We start from the raw sequence: 21404 nt of genomic DNA, 5'->3' as shown, positions 1-21404 counted from the left end.
CAGATAATATGAATCAGGACAATTTAGATTGAATTTCCGTTGAAGCATGTCAGGATTCAACGAAACTCTGTCTTTCAAATCTTTGTCTTGATTAATTTCTCCCTGATCAAAAGTACCTAGTGGAATTTTGCTGTAGTGTGATACCATTTCTCCTTGCCTTCCATATCACTTCATCTCATGTTCGGTAGGCAGGTTCTATTTGTCTCAATCCCCAATGAAACGTCAAATATTCCAGAAGAGCATTTTACCTTGACTCGATTGCCTATGAGCGTAATGACGAGATTCAATCATGGGATTGAATCGTTGTATAAATCACGCACGCTCAGATTGGAAAAATCAGAGTTCAAAACGATTCCGCGCTTTGAGATAATTTCAAAGCATGCTTGTTTAAATCTGGGAGCAGAAGGATGCTCTTAGAAGACTGCTCACCTCTGTTTCACTCACCACTTCATGGGTTGAATCCCAAAGATTAATGCGCCTTCGTATTTCATGGCTAAAGTAGTTCTTGTTATGAACCGTTAATAAAGATCCGAAGTAGACGGGCTCATCGAAAGTATCCCCCGTCGCTTCACGTTACGATACTGTTATGTGTAGATCTTCACTGCGAAACTATCTCTTGTTAGAATACTTACCAAGTCTCATCATGCGAAGCGTGCGTAGATACGAATTATTTACAAAACACAGTAGTGGATTTGTTACCCCAGGCGTTAAACGGAACTGTGATACAAAATTACTGGTCTAGTCCCATTTAAGTTTTACTGTACACTCATTATTCACAAAAAAGAACGGAAAACCTTCCTCTAGTCTCGCACTAATAATAATCCGCTTCTCGTTCATCCTTCTCCCTATGTTCTTTCCTATGGTGGTGCCTCGATGACGAAGACGACCGAGACGTCTTGCTATGTTTGTGACTCTTCTTTTTGCTCTTCTTCTTTTTCTTTTTTGAAGAATCCTTCTCCACCGGGGACCTACTCCTCGATCGTCTCGAACTCTTCGATCTACTTCTGCTGCGCTTCCGTTTAGTCTTCTTGCTCGGCGTTCGGCTGCGACTCCTACTGGTGCCGGACTTTTTCTTCTTGGATTTCTTACTCTTGCTTTTATGTTTGTGCTTCCGCTTCTTGACTTTGCTACTGCCCGAAACCGAAACGGACTTTGATCGCGTTCGGGACCGCGACGGCCTACCGCCGTTGTTATCTTCTGCCACGAAAACTACATCGTCATCGGCACTGCTGGGCGCTCTTTTCGAGTCGGGACTATCGCTAGCGGACGGAATTGAATGTACCGACAGTTCTGAGCTGTCGCTGCTTTCATCTCCGTCGTCGTCCTCGTCTTCATTGTCTGAGAATTGATTTTTCAACAGTTCGAGGCCGTTCTTCGCTTCTTGGGTGGTGGAAGGTTCGGCTTCTGGCGTTGCATCTAGGGCTGGCTTTTTGGCCGGAGGAGGTTCGTCTTCGGCCTGATCCGGTTCGGCTTTATTAATTAGACTAAGAAACATGCTAGCTTTCTTCTTCCTTTCCAGCTGAAGTTGTTTTTCCTTCGTGATCGACGCTAACTTTTCACGGGCCGCCACAGCCAGTTTGTCTTTGATGCGATCTTCTAAGCGTTTCTGATCTTTGGATGCGTTGTCAGCTGCACTGGTGTCTGGCGGTGTGGTGCTTACGACTACCGGTTTACAGTCTTCCAAGGGGGGAGTGGAGCTGAAAAAGACAAAAACTTGTATTTTTTACATCGGAAGACACTTCTATTCCTCAACATACCTCTTGAGCTCCTGTTTCGGTGGACTAACTGCTACCGGAGGTGGAGTCCTACTGATAACTTCCTCTTCGTCTTTCTCTTTCTCCTTCTCCACCGACTCTTCCTTTGACTGTTCTGGAACAACTGGCGAAGGAACAGGCGATTTACTCTTTTCCTTCTCCTTAACCTGCTCTTCCACCGGTTCCGTTTCTTCCTCATCACCAGCTAATTCTTGCATAACGTTTGATTTAATTGCTACAGTGGCGTCATCTTTGCTCTTAATCGAGAAACACACCGCTCCACCCGGTTTGTTCGCCTGAATCTGCGTCTGTGGCGCCGGAACTGGAAGTGGAGCTGCTGTGTTGACAGTCTTGATACCGATGCTAGGCGTCTCCACCACAGTTCCATTCTCAATTTCCCTGGTTATGGTAACTTTTTCCGGACTTTTCGGTACCTCTTCAAACGGGTCAATAAGATACCGCACCCGGAAAGCGTAGAACGGATAGAACTCATGGTCCTTCCGGAGAAACAGAAACCGCGGATCATTTTTGGTTCGTAAGGCTTCCTCGAAGCTGTACCCGTTTTTAGCCACATACGTCGCGGTTTTCTCAATCACGTGTTGGAAAATTTCCGGCGGAAGTTTCCCGCTGAACGTGAGTTCCCGTTTCACCATTTCCGGTTCCGGTTTCTTTTCCTTCTTTTCTTCCGCAGCCTCATCCCCACTTTCCTCACTGTCGGAGGCGTATTGCACGAGCCCTGCCAAACCGGTGGAAACCTTCGCCACGTCGACGTTAGCTTTCGCTTCTGAAGCTAGTTCCGAATCGACCGACTGGGTTGCCGAATTCAGTGCAGATTCGAGACTGGATTCGTCCAATGGCTTGTCCTTGGTGGGAATAGGAGCTCCGGTAATTTTGCTAATCAACTGCGTGTACGCACAATCGATCGATGGTTTGTACTTGATGGTCGGAACAACTACGGCTGGTTTTTCTGGGGAAGGTTGCTCAACTGCTGTGAGGTCTTCCGTGGCATCCTCATCGCCATTTGCTTCTGCAAATGAGATTACAAAATTCAAGCATGAATCATCTAAATAGAAACGTTGAACTAACCTTCTTCCGGAACCTCCTCGGGGTACTGATTAGTCTTGATGGCCATCAGCATGTGTCGATAGTAGCGATACAGACGCCCACCCGGGCTCAGGAAACCGAACTGCGGATTGGCGGCTTGCTTCGCCCGCAGCAAGATCTCCATCTGCGAGTCCTGGGAGGCGATAAATTTGGCAGTCTTTTCAATGATGGCGTGTTCCTTCATCGTTTCCGGCAGCTCCAGATCGGATGGGATTTCAAAATTGGCCGGAGCGACGAACGGCGGATCGCAGCTGTTTTCGTCGTCTTCGCCGGCCGCTGCCGGTTCCGGACCGGCCACCGTTGCCGCCGGGGGCGCATCGTAATCGAACGGGATCTGGGCACTGGTGGCAGCCGCCCGCTTGGCTGCTTCCTCTGTGGATTGTAGGGAAGGGGAACAATGATATGATGAAATTGATGATGCTGAAGAATGCTTATTCTAAAGAAAACGCGTAACTACGAAGCAAGACCTTGCTGTAGACGATTGGGTTCCTTTACAGAGAGTTGGTTTTTTATAGATCTTGATATTAGCTTAACAAATCATGCTGTAAGGTTGTGTAGAGAGTGGCTCTTAATCTCATACGACGAAGATTACTTCTTTTCAGTCACTATCAATATCGAGACACATAAATCATGGTAAAACGAAGGCTGTCGAATCGCTCGACATTTTCGATGATCCTTTAGATATCCAATTGCAAACAGTTGAAGAGGTTCAAAAGCTGCGTTTTTCTGATAACTAACTGTTGCTTGAACCAGTGAAATAGCCGACGCTTACAGAAGCAGAAACGTTATCCCGTTATCTGCACGAAAACTATTGAATAGGAAAATGATCAACTTAAACATAGCGCAGCGATTATAACCTCCAATCTATGAACGGAGAAGATTTTTCAAATATTTCAAATATTGCTATACAGGAATCTTGACAGCATCGTCCAGGGCCTGTAGCGCAGGCGTAGCGCAGCTCATGACTTCTTGAAGGCAGTAAAGTCATTATTCTAGATTTTTCAGATATGAAAATGCACACTTCAAACTACTTAAGTATTTTCTCAGCAGTGTGTGCCAACAGATCACTAATTCAGTTTTCATAGATTTTAATGTTCCATAAGACTAGTAGACTAATTTTCCATCGCATCTTCTCCATCTTCACGCGTGCCAAAGGTTTGGTCAAACCATCGGTCACCATTGTATCGCTGGGGCAACAGCGAACGTCCATCACGCCGAAGGTCCTAAGAACCCAATCACAGAATCAAGTTTGCTGCTGGGTTCAAGTGCCGAGCCGTTCGCTAGTCTACCTCCATTGGTGGACTCGTATTGCGACCCAGAATCGAAGCACTAATGGCAATGTCCGATCTCGTGTTCACTGCAACGCTTGCCCTCTATATTCTGGAACTCATAGTTTCTAGGCATGGGTTTCTCCTCCTTCTCCTGTGCATTTGAATACCTTGGATCTATTGGAATCGGAGAGCGCTTCGCATAAGTTTGCCCAAATCATTCCGCAACTTTCTCGATGTAAGTTTATTGATTCAGGAAAAAAAAATGAAAATCACTCGGATTCTCATATAGTGCTTACCATGCCCTGCAAGATACTTCCAAAATTTTTTGTACTCTGCGTCTGTGTTGATGATTATAAGCATGTCGTCCTTTTGCAGGTCTTCACGAAAAGACAGGGATCTGCAAGTATCCAAGTTCCTTCAAGGCTTCGTTGATTCTGACGTTCCATACTCTTCCTGCTTTCATGAGACCATATTGGTTTTTCTGATCAAGCATACCTCGCCCTTGGTCCCACTTCGGAAACCTTTCGCTCGCTTCATGTATTTTTAGTCGCATTTTCTTGAAACTTTCAGGGAATAAACTAATACATATGGTTATGTTTCGGCATAATTACTTTATTCAATGTCTTTTCCTTCGCTGACAGTCCACATCTTTCCCTGAAGACGCCTCATTACATTTTGTGCAATGGTGGAGCCAACCTTTTTGGTAACTTTCATCCATGCTTTCTTCAATTCCAGCTCGTTTTTAAACATCTTGGTCGATTTTCGAACTTTGGTCATCATTATAGCCAAAAATCTTTCCACCAGACAAATTTCTGGTAAATTTGATGGGTTGGCGTTTTAAGTATAAAAACAACGTTATTGTCTCTGTACCAATCCAACGTTGATCGCGCGTAATGGCGTGGTTCCAGATCCGGCCAAAATAATGTCTCGCCTCCGTGAGACCGCAGGAAGGGCAACAGACGCTTCTGGAGGCACTCGGTGCGGTAAATTTCGCTGTTGATGGTACCCGTTGTGATGTACGGTTTACTCAGTTTACCGCATTGACATATGGCCTACCAGAGCAACTATTTTTTTGGCGAACTTGTTCATTTTTTCTTCCTTATGTCTTGCGGAACATCAAACCGTGATTTGGTAACGTTGAACCCTAGCCCCGGTATCTGCCTAGCGTCATCAATAACCACACATTTCGGTTTCGTTAACCACTCTCCGTGATTTGGAAACGTAGAACTCCAGTCCCGGTATCTGCTCGGTTTTCGGTTTCGTTAACCACTCTCCATACAGCTTCCTTGCTCGGGATTTGGCCGCCGTGTGTTGTTGATCACGCCGGTTCGGTGCCTTCCGGACCTTGAATACACGAAACCCAGCTCGTTTTATGGTTACCTGAACGAACCAGGCGGACCACTTGACCTTCAGAGCTGCGACCGAAAGGTTCGGATTACGCTTGAAATTATCCAACACCTTCCGGGCCTTCGCAGGGTCAGCTGTCTTCGATTTTCTTCCACTTCCAGCCCGCCGCTCGGTCGTCTGGGACTCCTCAAAAGATTTTATCACCCGAGAGACAGTTGTTTGGGTGATTCCCAGTTGTCTTCCGATCCATCTCATGCTCGCAGTCGGATTTGCCATGACGGCGCGCAAAATTCTCCGGCAATTTTCTCGGCACTTCCGATAACATCCTTACCAGCAGCTTTATTATTCTTGAGCTGGGGAATGGCATCCTTAACCTCCCTCAAAGTGGAGGCTGGTTGGTTTCCATCGCCCGCAGTACCAACGAAGGCATTTCCTCCGTTGTCCCGTCCTTCATTGCCTGAGCTCTCAGCACCATTCAGGTGTTTGTCGAAGTGCTGCTTCCACCTTTCGATCACCTCATCCTCGTCCGTCCAAATGCTCCCATTCTTATCCCTGCACATCTCGGCTCGCGGCACGAAGCCATTGCGGGATGCGTTGAGCTTCTGATAGAACTTACGTGATTCTTGAGACCCGCACAGCTGTTCCATCTCCTCGCACTCTGTCTCCTCCAGGCGACGTTTTTTTCTCCCGAAAGAGGCGGGTCTGCTGTTGTCGTTTCCGTTTATTAAGTTCCACATTATGTCGGATCCCTTGCTGCAGCATGACCGCCCGCGCTGCATTCTGGAGGAGAACCAGAATCTGCCTACATTCCTTGTCGAACCATCTCACGCTATGTCTGAACCAGACGATTATAAAAATCGAATGTACATCAGATTTTTTCTCGCTAGAGATTAGTTGCTGATCAATATTTTCATAATCGGAAGGTTTTAAAATATTCTTAAAGTACTGACGGACCGCTTCCAGCGCGGCGCTCGATGGTCTGCGTGTCCTGGAACATCTTTACAATGCGGAACACGATGACATGGTAGATTCCAAGCCTTTTGTCGATCCATCTTTGCGACTTATCAGGATTATCGATCACCGCGCCAAAGATTTGCTTACGTAGCTCTTCTTGTTTCGAATGCATCTTGAAAACTACTTGACAGATCGCGATAATTTGCACACAACAACAGAATACTCTAAACTAGTATTACCCAAAATTTCATTAATTTTTACTCACGCGATAAAAAGTTACACCCAAAACAAAGTGTCGCATTTTTTCCGAGTCCAATCTTTAATCATATCTGCTTTGGTGATCTGCGGGAGTATCGGTGTGAAAGGCTGTACTGAAAGTAGGTGCTACGAATAGCCATATTCTTGGAGACCGCGAGATCAATCAGTCGCAGGCCGTTTTCGTTCGTCAGCCGATGGGCGGTGAACTTTCTAATGGCTCGTTTTCTTTTTTTGCTCAACATTACATCCCAATTGGAACAAAGCATGCTTTCCATCATCTGTTTACCGGTCCATTATAGATCTGCTTGTACACCGTTATTCTTCGAAAAACTTACCCTGCTGAATCTCCTCCTCCACCTCGTTGGCGTAGAGACTGTAGTAGCGTTCCTCTTCGCACAGCTGCTCAGCCCTTTGCTCGGCTGGCGGAAGGCAATCGAACCGGTTTCCGTAGCCTCCGAGTGGGGGTTCGTGCTGCGACAGGTCGTGCAGGGCTCCTCGGGCATCGTATCTGTTGTTGTGGGTTTTTTTGCATGGATCGGATGCAAATGCACACCCACACGCGTACAGAAAGAGAAGAGAAGAGAGGAAAAAGAGAAAACGAATACCAGATTAGGACGGTCTTGGGAAGCGGAACCAGCTCGACGCGTTTGGTGGTTCAGCGTGCTTTGGGGCGAGCTGAAAGAAAAACCACCCCAGCTGGACGGCAAGCGAGATATTTTGATTTTTGCATCGGAGACGGAAAGATTTTAGCCGTGACCGTCCAGCTGGGGTTCCGTTCGGTTCGGAAACGAAAAAATATAAACATTTTGTAAGAATAGTAAATCAAATTACCACTTATACATACCACAGCCGCGCTGGAGTCGAAACGGTTTATAGTGAGAATATCTGAGCTAAAAAGAGAGGCCCTGCTTTTACGATTTCTGTGCAATTACATCGCATTGCTTATGGGAATTGATTCATGTTTTGTATCAGTAAAAAGCGATTTTTTTTAGTTCGATGGTGTGCGTTCAGAACATATCCTCGGTCAATATCTGCGGCGAGCTGTCCTCGTTTTTAACAATCACCTTTCTGTATAGTAGAAGAAAGGCTAATCTTTGTAGACGTGAGAGCGCTTTAACCAGCGGCTGGAGAGCTAAACCCAGAGAAACGTTGCTCCGTCCAAACGAGAACGGATCTCGGATGCCAATCGTCGTAGACAGCTTTTTGAGTGTTGATTCGCACACTTTGAGTTTTGTACGAAAAGGCTTGGAGTTCGTGTATCACTAGCGTGCATTTGATTGTTCCACAATTGGAACAAATTTGGGAATATTGAAAACGTACTAATTTCAATGGTCGTATAACAGTTTTCCAAATATCATTACCTCGAAAACCACCATTGCCCAAAAACTAGTTCTCCGAATGTCACACTTGCCTGAAAGTCAGTGATGCACTTCAAAACATTCTTCAGCACGCATTCACATCTTGAAGTTTAGTTACGACTCGTAGAGTCGGTAGGTCAACATTTAGAACAAAAGCTGCTCTTTCGAGTTCCATTATTAGATTAACTCTACCTACTATTGTTTTCATCTATTTTTTCCTTCTTCTAAACATACTTCATTTTTTCATCGTCGATGATGATTGGCGTTATAACCGCTAACATTTTACCAATGATTCTCGAACTGTAATAGTGGCAAAGTCTCAACTAGAGAGTATTCATTTTGGGTCTTTTTGTTGCAAGAAAGTTCAAGGTTGTGGTCCATTTGGTGAAATGGCATGCGAGGTAATGGACCCAAGGCTGGTAGTAATTATAGGTCTAAAATAGACCTATAGCTCTCAGTGTTAACAACTGTGGAAGTGCTCATTGAACACTAAGCTGAGAAGCAGGCTCTGTCCCAGTGGGGACGTAACGCCAGAAAGAAGAAGAAGAAGAAAATTACTCTATGTGATGAATTAGTCATAATTTCCAGGATAATTAATCGATATGACTGCGAAGATTTATTCGAAAGTTTATCCTGTGATTCTTTCACAGGCTTCTCAAGGAATTCCCACAAGATTTTCGTTCAGGACTTCCTGCAAAGGTTTTTCCAGAAATTTAACAAACTTGGATTTTTTTTAAGATTTTCGTTGGTCTTTTTTTAGAATTTAACCGATAATATCTCTAAGGATATCTTCAGAGATTACTGTCGAGATTTCTCCGGGGATTTCCTCTACAATCTTGATTCAAAATTTCTTCAAAGTTTCAACCAGAAAGTTCTGTATGGATGCCTTCAAAAATTACTCCAGATATTACGTTAGGGATTCCTCAACAGTTTCTTCCTGAAATTTCCCAAATAAGTTCTCAGAAATTTCTCCTCCAAGGAATTGTCGATGATTTGTATTTCAGAAATTATCCAGAATGCGGTTCAGAGATTTTTCTCAAGAAAATCTTAAAGTAATCACTGATGAAACACTCAATACAATACATGAAAGCTCTTGGAAACTCACGAGGATCTTTTAGTAAAGGAAATTTACTCGACTTTCCAGGGCATACAGTATCATCGTTCTTGCCAAACGATATACACAAGCAAAAGTGGTCAATTGGCATAGAAAGCTCTTTCCCAGTAGGCACGTAATGCCAGAAAAAACATCTTCTTGGATTGGCGAATTTAGGTTCTGGTCCTGGAACCAATTTATTCCCTCGTTGAAACCATTTAAGAGTTCATAGAGCTCCTAATGGATTTCATGAAATTGCTTTTGGAATTGGAATTCTTATAGGAATCTCTACTAAAATGTATTAAAGAATGACTGAAAACTTCGTCGTAGGAATTCTTTGGAGGATTCTCGTAGAATTTCCTGAAATAATTTTCAAGCGAATTTTTACAACAAAAAGTTTTATTTGTATTAGCCAGTTAGAATTCTTGTAGGAATCCTTGGAAGGCATTCTGGAGCAGTGAATGCCAAAAAGGATGCCTTTCGGGCGATTTTCAAGCCTAGGGTGGCGAAAATTTGTACACTGAGTTTGGGGTGGGGAACGATAAAACCAGAAACGGGGCGAAAGCGGTAGTATGAGGAAAATTGAAACCAACTACTTATCACATTTGTAGAAGATACCAATTTTAAGATCATACTCTTATACATTTGAATAATTATAAATTCCACATGTCTCTTTGTTTATACTTCAAGCATGCTCATATTTAAATCATGTTATGCTAAACTTGACGTTTGTCAGAAACAAGATATTTGTGTAATGCATTTACTGTTTTACCTTGTGTGGATTATAGAACATGAATGAGCAACTGAGAGTTTCCTAAAAGATGGTAATAATTTGTTGTCACTATCGTTAACACGATGACTTTCTCATAGATACATTTAAGGATTAGCTGATGCTTTTATTATAAGAATCTGATTTTTCACGCACAATTTTGAACTTATTCTGAATTTGAATTTGATTTATTATTTGAACTTTTGTATAAAGAAAGAAATAATCTGAGTTCTCCTAAGTTTTCTTTTTGTATTATGTTGGAAAATGGCTACCGTTTCTGCTTCATATGCAGAAGGTCATGGGTTCAATCCCAGGCCCGTCCCTATCCTCTTTCTTTGCAGTTGTATCTTTCACTTGCTTCTATCTTCCACTCTCAATCTATCACACTCACACACAATTCGTTCATAGCATTTGCTAGAATCAGAAACGGACAAGAAACCGTTTCCCTGCGCTTCCATTCTCTCACCAGCATAGCCACACCTTTCCTTACGCATGAAACATAGGCTGTCTGCTAACCAAAGAGCAAACCGCTCTGCCATGCCTTCCCTCCCCAACCCATACACTTCGGCATGAAACTGGCGTAGATGTAGTCGGACTCCACGGTGTACAGTGGGCCAGTATAAGTGCAACATCATTTCCTCCCCCTTCCCCACATTGGTCTGCATTATGGCGCCTGCCACGTCAGAAAAAATAGCCTAAAAATAGAAGATCATTAGAACTTACACACTGAGGGTGTCTGTTAGTCCCAAGCAGTCATTCAATTGGTTCCTTGTGTAAGTGCAGCTGATCTGGCGATACTGGAGTAGCATCCACGGGCGGCCAATAAAGCTCAAGCTCTATGTTGCAGTACAATAGAAAAACAGCACTCGACACTGAAGAAGTCTGTAAGTCGCAGACGAAATAGGCCTATCTGTCAAGATAAGCAACACATATTAGAGTTTAAAGGTATTTGCTCGCCTTATCAGTGATTTTAGAATTTTTTTTTTTTTTGCAAAAAGTGAAGTGTTAAAGTTCAATTTGTAGTTTTAATAGAAAAGGGTTTTTGTTGGAATTTTATATAGGTATTTCTTTTAAGTTTAGAATTAATGATAAAGCGTCTTCAGGATCGTTGAACATTTATTTAAAGTTTCTGAATCTTATTACAACAATTTCAGAAACAACAGAATACTTCAAATTGAACATTAACGAATCTATATAAAATTTGAACAACATGAAGTGAAACAAGACATCATGAATGCAAGATAATTGAACGTTTGCAAATATAAATTACTAACCATATGATTATCGTAACATAAACAACATAGACATTTCGAAAATTGTGTTGATGATAGAAATAAAATAAAAATGACAAGAGCTTTGCTGAATCTGAAAAGATAATAAATTTGACAGTTATTCAGTGGAGCTTTTATAAATATGTATATCGAGGATAATTTTGACGTACCTACACCGGACCAAGTGTTTCTAAGTGAGTTTAGAAAAACGTACTCTAAAAAATCAGAATTGATAGTCCTTTATTTATCTTTACAAGGTCAAAATATCCCCTGCTCCAGTTTGTCTGAACATCGACCATTATGCTTCAAAATAAAATTAAAAGTTTACATTTTGATCACATTTAAGGTACTCCACAGGTAAATTTGATAATTTGATCAATTTTGGTATACTTATGATAAGATGTAGATCAGAGTCTCAACAAAACTCAATATATGATACAAAAACATAATTTACATATCAGGGGGACGATTCTAAAATATATTGACCTCTAGGGGGCGAAAGTCAAAAAAGTTTGGGATACACTGTTCCAAAGCAACAACTGGAGAAAGCGGTAGAAAGATTACTGAAAGAATTTTTCAATTAAATCCATGGGAGAGTCCATGTGTAAATTTATGGAGTTATCCCTGTCGAAATTATTGGACGTTAGAATGCTGTAGTCCTGAAACATCACAGGAGAAATTTCAGGACGATATTTTTTGCGAGAAATTCTTGGATGAATTCTTAGAGCTGATTGCTGATCAAATCTCGGGAGATTTCCTGATTTGTTTCCCTCGAAAAATCTGTAAAGGAACTCCTGAAGAAACTATGAAAAAGTTTCAAAAGGAATCTCTTACACCAGGAACTATGATGAACTGGAAGAAATAATCTCTGCAAAGAGGGGAATATCTCAAAAGCGGTGATAGATTTTCATGAGATTTTCTTCAAATTTGAACCATAAAATTTGGTTTATCATTTCCGATGATTGCTGATGATGGAATGATGGATTTTGGAGCCTTAAAATAGTGTGCAAATCGATTAAAATGGACCTGCTATTGGCCCTGCCCAGGATATTCAGGGCTGGTAACAACTACACGGAGAAAAATTATCCTAGTTTGAAACAACCAAAATGTTTGTTGAATTTCAAACCTTCAAATTTGTTATTTCCAAGCCAAAATTTGTTGTTGTAATGTTAAGATTTTGTTTGAAACTAGCTTGTTTCATAGGTTGTTTCAATTTGAAATCTTTATGTTCATATAAGGCATATTATGGTTGTTGCAAACTAAATTATTAGTTAATTTTTACAAACAGCTAGTTTGGTTCTACCAAAAAATTTATTTTTTTCCCTGATTAATTTTTAGTTTCAAAATAGAATAATAGGTTGATACAACGATTACAATATGTTGAATCAAACTAAGATTTTGTTTGAATCAAAAACAACCAAAATTTTAGTTTGAAATAAATCAACTTCATGTGTTGCTGCTTTTTTTTGTTTTGGATCAGCTCGCAGTCAATCTAAACATGTCCACCGGATTCCGTTTGTCATCAGTAAATAGTGTTTAAAACGTTTCTACATTTGCTTCTGAGGTAATTTGATTGATTATACATATATTGTTTTTATTTCATTCAGCTAACATGCTTTCATTTATCAAATTTGCAGCTGAAACCATCCTAGAACAATGAAACATGTTAGAGATGCTTGTACTTTATTTTCCCAATTACTCAGAAACGGTAAGATAGATTTTCGCCAACCTTACGTACTAATGCTGAATCTAAAAATATTTCATTTAATTCTAGATTGACTCTATATAGAGAAAGAGCGCATCATCACCCGAAATTCCCCTTCTGAATGAAGCATTCCCTTTTGCATTAAACTTTCGGTTTATCATAGAAGCTTGTTATGGTGGATTTAATTTCTATTATTGTCATAGAGATATTATTATTAATCATTATTTATTAAAATACAAATAGTTTTACTTTCTTATCATGAACGATTTTTTTTATCAATAATAATTAAGAATTTTTTTTTTATTATTATTTATTAAGGAGGTTTTAACTTCAATGTCATTCGCCTCCAAATTAAGAAATAAATAGTATGAAACCACAATCAAACCAAAAACCCCAGCTGAATCAACTAATAAATTTGTTTATTTTAATGTGATTCTTGGTTATTTCAAACCACTTCTTTTAGTTTTAATCTACCTAGTTTGTTGGTTGTTTCATGAACTGTCATATGCTGCAACAAATTTCATGGTAGTTTCAAACTAAGATTTGTTGAATTTATCTAGAAAACCGTGGTTAAAACAACATAGATTTTTGGTTTGTTTTAAACGGTGCATGTTGTTGATTTGAACCATGATTTTGTTTGTGCAAATTTCAACCCAATAAATTGGTTGAAATTAACTAAAATTTGGTTGTATTTAACAATCATTTTTCTCCGTGTAAGAGTCTTAAAAATAGGTTCTTTAGAGACCAAACAGGAATCAAGAAAATTAAAAGAAATCAAGTTGGAACCAGATAGGAGCGTTCATAAAGATTCCTCAGTATATTCGACCAGACATTCTTGAAGGGTTATTTTTTATCAATTTGTCATGACATTTATACAAGTATCTTTGCTCGTATTACTATATGTGATTTTTTTCATGTTTCCTGTTCAGGAATTTCATCATGAAGTGATTGAGATATTCGCCGAAAGTTGCCTTCATATATTATTCCGAAGATTCCTCCAGGAAATTATTAGGTTACGGGCTGCTCAAAACAATTTCGTTCAAGATACCTTCAAGAATTCATCCTAAATTTATTTCTAATTGCAACTCATGAAAATTTTCTGCATATTCCACCATGAGTTCCTACCAAGGTCATTAAAAAAAATCATGAAAGTCCGAAGTCATTTGGTAATTTATCAAGTTATTCTTTAGTCGTTTTCGATTTTTAATCAATCAAATTGAGATATTGAAGCGCATTAACTTTGTATTAAATTACATTAAGCTCTTTCGATCAAGTCACAAAAAAACTATCCCAATTGTCAAGGAAAGTTTTTAGAATTAATTTAGGAAATTTCTAAAAACGTTCTGGATATATGTGTAAAGCTAATCTTAAAATAATCTCTCATGAAACTTCTGTAGGAATTTTCGATGAACCCCTGTAAGAAAGTCTGAAAGAATTCCTGGACTATTAATAAAGTTTTGAATAATTTGCTAGATAAATTGCTAAGATTATTGAAAAAAAACTATAAATAACATCTCTAGCTATTATCCTGCAGGATTTTTCGAAGTTTTTTTTTTAACCGAAATTTGTTTTGATGGTGTGGAACCTTAAAGGAACTCTTGACGAGTCCGTGGAGATTTTCACGAGATGATTACTCAAGAAATATTTGGGAGAACTGCAGAAGTACTTCCCGAACAAAATGCTCTAGAAGTTTCTAGAGAAATTTGTGAAGTAAATTCGTTCCTGGTTGAATTTTTGGAGGAATTCTTTGAAGGGTTCTGGAATAATCTCTGGAGGAACAATCCTTGTAAGAAGCAGTGGATCAATTCTTGAAAGAACCCATACACGCTTAAACGAAATGATTCATTTTGTGCGGGCACAACTCGCACAATATCAATTTATCAAATACATGAATTCTGGAAAATAAACTCGTGATAGAATGATTAGCAAAATACCTGTTCATGAGGAAATTACTGTCCAAAATTAATTTAATATTTTAAAGTACAGGTACAAACATTGTGGCGGTTTTCTTAAAAAAAAAATCGTGGATGAATGTCTGAATCCAAAATGCTCTGCTAAATTTCTGGCAGAATTTCTTGAAATTACAACTTTTCATCCACATAAACAGTAACTAAAGAACACAATAGATTAGTGAATCGCCACTGACCAAAGTCATGGAAGAACAGCATCAAAGGAAAAAATGTATAGCTTATTTGTTGAAATTCCTAAAATGATTTTTAAGAACAACAGTTCTTGCTTTTGGGGTCCTAGACGAGTTTCTGACATACTTTATATTTTTTGGATTCTGTTTCTGGCTTATTTTTCCTGATTAAGATTACCAAGGAAGTTTACTAGTAATTTATTCAGCAAGTTTGTCAAATATTGATGCTGGAATCAAAAAAAAAAAAAAAAAAATATCTAAATATTTTGTGAAGAAAATTCAGTCCACAGTCGCATCCTAAGTTTTGCTAGAATGTTCTCCAAAACTTCCGCTAAAGTTGTTTTGAATTGTAAATGTGTAGGATAAATTCACCTGAAATCTTCCACAAATACTTATTTACACTTTGGTTTCCAAATTTCTGTTTTTTGCTGTTGAAAAGCTGACCCAGGCTTAAATTACATTATCAAAAGATCACAACAATATTGGCTTTAATGACTATTTTTCTGAAATAAATGACCTTTTTCTGCAAATAGTGGCTTTTTAGTTACCAGGTCGAAAGAAGTGACCAAGTCACTATAAAGTGACTCACTGACAGCACTGCGTGCCTCCATGATTTGGCATCAGTTGCAAGTAGTAAGTGGAAAATATGACTTTAGAGAAGATTTTCTTTAAAAAGAGATGACCTTTCATCAAAATTAGAAACTTTCTGTATGTTTGTTTTCGAGGATAACTTACTAGTATCAAACTTTGTACGACGAAAAAAATGACATGTTCTTCTTCTTCTTGGCATTAACGTCCTCACTGGGACAGAGCCTGCTCCTCAGCTTATGTGTTCTTATGAGCTCTTCCACAGTAATTAACTGAGAGCTTTCTTTGCCAAAGTTGCCATTTTCTCATTCGTATATCGTGTGGCAGGTACGATGATAATCTATGCCCAGGGAAGCCAAGGAAATTTCCATCACGAAAAGATCCTGGACTGACCGGGAATCGAACCCAGATAAGCATGGCTTTGCTTTATAGCCGCGGACTTTAACCACTCGGCCCCAAAATTACATGTAGGTTTTACAAATATAACAAATTTAGAGACTTCAATTAAAATAGTGACTAAATCTCTAAAAAGAGCCCTGCTACCAGCCCTGGGTTTTGGTTTTCAGGGTAATGGTATTCAAGGAAATGTTATAGAATCAATTTTAACATGTTTTTCGAATCCCTTTTCTTATCCACCTCATGCACGCTAGCGATACCAGCCTTATTCCATTCCTGAAATAACCCCGAGCTTCGGAAATCGACCCCATTTTCCCCTTACGCAATTGCGCCCTATAAAATAAAACCCAATCGACAAAAATCACGCTGCTAGATGGGGGGAGGAAGGCTTTTAAAGTAATGCATTTTCAATTAAACGGCATTTGTTCTGAATGGTTTTTTGTTTGGCGGAAAGAAAAGAAATTATTAACCTGTCTATCTTCAACTGATTGTCGCCCATCCACGGAATCAGATGCCGGCCCTGATCGATGAAGCGGGCCTTTTCGTCGTCCCGGAAGACCTTGCACGAGTAGCCGAAGACCAACAGGTCCGCAAAGTTATCCTGATGGAAGTAATGGTGATGATGATGGTGGTGGTGTCCTCCTCCCGGCTTCCGCAGGATTCCCGACTCGCCGTTGTTCATTCCCAGGGAACTACCGCTTCCGCTTCCGGCACCCGATCCTCCGGAATGCTGCATCATACTCTGATCTCTAGCTCCCAAGCCACTCCGCAAGCTACTAATGTTCGCTGGCCACCGGTTATCGTTCATGGTGGTTCATAGCTTATAGGGTCAGGTTTTTCTTGTTTAGTTTTCCGCAACGCCCGTCCGAACGAACCAAAACATCAAAACAACACTCCGCCTCCGCCACCAAAATGAAAAAATGGGGGCGACTTTTGGAGGTTAGCTTCCAAGCACCAAATTTGATTCACGCAAAACGCACCGAAATTCACTGCCCCGTTGAAACCTTCACTTTTTTCCGCTGCGCCACGACTTCCGCCACAAATTGAAACCACTTTTGCACGATTTCGATCGATTTTCACTCGCAAAATTGCGAATTTTCTTCACGATTTGCACTGATTTGGTCACTTTTTCGCACTGAAGCTGTTTTCGTTTTTGCTTTGGCGGCACCGAGGGATTCCACAGTGGACAAAGATGGCTGCCGCTGTGCGATTTTGACAGGTTCCAATTGGAACCGGTTCAGGAGTTAACTTCACCATCTGGGACCCGAAAACAGAACCGATTTGCGCGATCAAAGCGGGGGAGGAAGATGTTTTTCTTCCGTTCTGTTGTGATTATTACATTCGCCGGCGAGCTGCTTTTTGCTGATTCTTCTTTGAGATCGTCATTCGTTGGATTTTTTTTCCGGTCTGGGTTGATTCGACCCTGGAGCTGTCAAAAAGGGTGAAGCAATCTGTCAAATTTCTGCACTTCGCGTTGTTTTCTCCCGTGGACAAAGCAGTTTCATTGGTGTGGATTTTTTAAACTAAAAATCGCCGAAGAAAATCGTTTGAAAGCAGGTAATTTATGTCTTATTTTGGAAAGTGATAATAGTGTTATCGATTGAATGTGAAAATAAGCGGTGAAGTGTGGATTTCGTGATGGAATTTCAAGTTTGAATATTGTGCATCACATCGGATGATAAACTTCTGTAATGGCGGCCGTGTCGTGGCGAAAGTGGTAGCGCTAGCGCTACGCATGAGGGGTACCAGTCGCGGAAAAGCAATTCATAGAAAACAATAATGATTCGCGAATAATGAATGGCAAAACAATGTCATGATGATGGTTGTTTTTATATATTCTATGGAATGCACAAAATCTATTCGATCAGCTATAAATCCAGGGTTCTTACGTCTACGCGTATTTCACGATTTTCGCGGATTTAGCACAATTTTATTAGTGAATTTTAACCTTTCGCGCGGATTTATTGTTAACCACTGTAATCACATATTGTTTAGAAAGAGTATCGAAATGTTCGTTACTTTTCTTTTTTTGATTATTTAATGCCACAATTGGGTCCTAAAATGTTTAATGAAAGCTTGTTTTTATTTAATAACACGAAAGAGCATGTTACTGCAACTACTTTAGCAATTTTTCCTGCTCAAATAATGACTATATCACGTTTAAACTTTAATTTAAAAATTGGGTTCATGAATGAACCTTGACACTTTTGATCATGTTTGACGTTCGCTTAGTCGACAAAAACACCACAGAAGTTTTAGTTTTACAACTGGGGTTGTTCCTATCTGACATTTCGGAAGAGACACGGAAAACAAAATATACCCAACAATTTGAGTTTAAGCCAAGAGGTGTGACAAAATCTAAAGAAACGTAAAAAAATGTTTTTTGGACTTCAACCGTCGGAAAACATGGAAAAATTGAGTAAACATGTGTTTTTGGCCTAAACTTAAGCGTTTAGCGCTGAAATTGGGACAGGGCTTTAGGACCCTATTGGCGAGAATAGTGTATATGTGGATTACAAAAACGAATCTTAAAAGGTATTAATCCAAAGTATGCTGCAGTTACTCCTTCCTTACAGCAATGAAAGTATTGAATGTATTTCGTGGAAATTCGAAGATACTGTTCATACTGTTATTATTTTATGGAAAGTGCTCAAGAAATCCTTGGATAAATTATTTGTAGAAATTCTTAAAAAAAAGCTTTGGAAGGAATTCTTTTTGAAATATCATTTGGCAAGAAAAAATGATATGAAGCCTGCAGAATATGTTTGACAAACTTCTTTGAGTATCACAAGAGAAACTGCTGCGTGAAATCTTGAAGAGATTTTCATGTCCATTTTTCCTTGAGTAATCTAGTATTCTATAAAAAAAAAATGCGCAAAATGTCTGGAACGCATTATCGATCATCACATCCGTGATGTTTATTTGGCAAACATGCCTCTTCATGTGAATCAACATGCTTAGGGATGGTACACAAATTATGTCACGCTAAATTTCAACTTTTTTGACCCCCTCCCTCCCCCCTTTGTCACGTTTGTTGTATGAGTCCTCCGAGTTTTTTGTACGGCTTGTCACGCTTGGCTTGACCCCCTCCCCCCCTCGAAGCGTGACGTAATTTGTGCATGACCCCTTACCAATCTGGAAAGTCCACTGTGACTCTTTTACAAAAAGTTGTATACGATATCGAGAAAGCATTCGCCCAGAAGCAATCCTGCTTGGGTGTTTTCTTGGATATTGAGGGTGCCTTTGATAACGTGTCTTTCGATGCCATATTGGAAGCCGCACGAAACCATGGGCTACCTACAATGATTACCAATTGGATTCATCAAATGCTCAAAAACCGACATCTCTTCTCGACATTGCGTCAAGCAGCGATTCGAAAATTAAGTGTTTGCGGATGCCCCCAAGGGGGAGTCTTGTCACCACTTTTGTGGAATCTCGTAGCAGATACGCTATTGAGGCAACTCAATAATTGCGGTTTTCCAACTTATGGATTTGCCGACGACTATCTAGCTCTGATAGTTGGTATGTGCATAAGCACCCTATTCGACCTGATGCAAAGTGCTCTTCAGGTAGTCGAGAGTTGGTGTCGCCAATATGGCCTTTCGGTTAACCCGAATAAAACATCTATTGTTCTTTTTACGAAAAGACGAAACCGCGATGGAATTCGACCTTTACGTCTTTTTGGCACTGAGATTAATGTGACTGATCAAGTAAAGTATGTCGGAGTCATTCTAGATTCTAAACTTTCATGGATACCTCACATTGATTTCAGAGTCAAAAAAGCTTGCATGGCCTTCGGTCAATGCCGGCGAACCTTTGGTAAAACTTGGGGCCTCAAACCCAAATATATCAAATGGATTTACACAACAGTTGTTCGACCAATATTGGCATATGGATGTCTTGTGTGGTGGCAAAAGGGCGAAGTGAGAACAATCCAATCAAAATTGGGCCATCTCCAAAGGATGTGCTTGATGGTGATGTCTGGTGCGTTCTCTACAACTCCCACAGCAGCGCTCGATGCCCTTTTCGACGTTGCGCCATTACACATATATCTTATACAAGAAGCACTTTCTTGCTCTTACCGTTTATGGGTACTGGATCTACTGGAGAAAAATCCAGTGAATCGTAGATCTACACACACTTCGTTGTTTCCACTTTTGGTGAATTAGGACAAAATTGTCCTTGCTCCAAGTGATCTCACAATTGCTTGTCCCTTTCCTTACAGGACATTTACCACACAATTCCCTTCACGGGAAGAGTGGACGTCTGGCTATTTGGAAAGAAGTATATCAAACAATATAGTATGTTACACTGATGGCTCCCTTCTTGAAGGTAGAGCTGGTGCAGGAGTATATTCTCGTGAGCTAAGGCTGAATCAGTTTTACTCACTTGGTAAAAACTGCACCGTTTTTCAGGCGGAAATATTTGCCCTTATGTGTGGAGTGCAATCAGCACTTCAACAGCGCGTAATGGGTAAAATCATATACTTCTGTTCAGATAGTCAGGCTGCTATAAAAGCTCTTGTTTCGGCCAACTCAAGGTCGAAGCTTGTTATCGCATGTCGAACTCAAATTGAAGAACTGAAATCAGTCAACTCTGTAAACCTTTTATGGGTACCTGGCCATTCTTCCATCGCTGGAAATGAATTGGCTGATGAGCTAGCTCGCGATGGAGCATCGCATGACTTCATTGGCCCTGAGCCGGCTATTCCAATTTCGAAGTGCTGGGTGAAGCTTCAGATAAACTCTTGGGCGGCAACTCAGCACAAGCAATATTGGAATAGTTTTTTTTTTTTTTTTGTTTTATTAAAGACACTTTACACTCAATGAGTGCATTCGTGTCATGAATTTTATTTCTTCCACAACATTACAATATCATTTCACATATTACACTTTTTTCTCGCTCGTGTATTGTGCACCTTCCACTCAGATTCGGGTTTCTGGCCGCCCTGGTTACACGATCTCTTTGCTTCGTTCTCCTCATTCGTCGCATTATTCGATTCGGTTGACAACCGCCGCTTTGCAGACTCAAGTTCCGTTGTGGCTTCAATTTGGTTACCTTGTTCGTTGTCCTCGCTGTTGCTGCTGTCGTCGTCGTCGTCGTCGTCATCGTCATCATCGTCGCTTGTATCGGTGTGAGCCGATGGTGGATCAGCTTTGCCGCACTTGTCGGTTTTTGTTTGCTCTGCTGTAATTGACGTCGTTTGCGATTGCTTTTTCTTAGCCGCCGAGGGAACGTTATTGTTCGGATAGTTCACGTATGTGCTGTGGTTGTCCACAACAATACGCGCTGGGACCGGTTTCTCCATCTTCATCCGCACGATTCTAACACCGTTTGGGATACCCGTGAAATAGTGTTTCCACACTTCGTTTTCGATGGAGATCACTTTCCCGTAC

At 40.5% G+C, this 21404-nt stretch overlaps 2 protein-coding genes across 3 annotated transcripts in view; one reads left to right on the top strand and one right to left on the bottom strand.

Annotated features, from left to right (window-relative positions):
- Positions 1 to 747: 747 nt before the first annotated feature.
- On the bottom strand, positions 748 to 17181 carry LOC5570973 (protein suppressor of white apricot). The gene is made up of 5 exons (XM_001659392.2): positions 16479 to 17181; positions 7024 to 7196; positions 2841 to 3230; positions 1758 to 2781; positions 748 to 1697 (listed from the first exon to the last, which is right to left on the bottom strand). The coding sequence occupies exons 1-5, from the start codon at positions 16814 to 16816 to the stop codon at positions 812 to 814; spliced, it is 2811 nt and encodes a 936-aa protein (XP_001659442.2). The 5' UTR covers positions 16817 to 17181; the 3' UTR covers positions 748 to 811.
- A 267-nt stretch (positions 17182 to 17448) lies between these two features.
- Positions 17449 to 21404, top strand: part of LOC5570976 (uncharacterized protein CG7065) — a 31687-nt gene continuing 27731 nt past the window's right edge. For both annotated transcript variants that reach the window (XM_021854646.1, XM_021854645.1), the window contains exon 1: positions 17449 to 17565. The gene's annotated coding sequence lies outside the window, so the exon portion shown is untranslated. The remainder of the gene's footprint in view (positions 17566 to 21404) is intronic.

This window comes from Aedes aegypti, chromosome 3 (assembly GCF_002204515.2).
Source record: "Aedes aegypti strain LVP_AGWG chromosome 3, AaegL5.0 Primary Assembly, whole genome shotgun sequence".
Classification (NCBI taxonomy): domain Eukaryota; kingdom Metazoa; phylum Arthropoda; class Insecta; order Diptera; family Culicidae; genus Aedes; species Aedes aegypti.
Note: the sequence above shows the minus strand (reverse complement) of the source record. Positions and strands in the feature narration are given on the sequence as shown.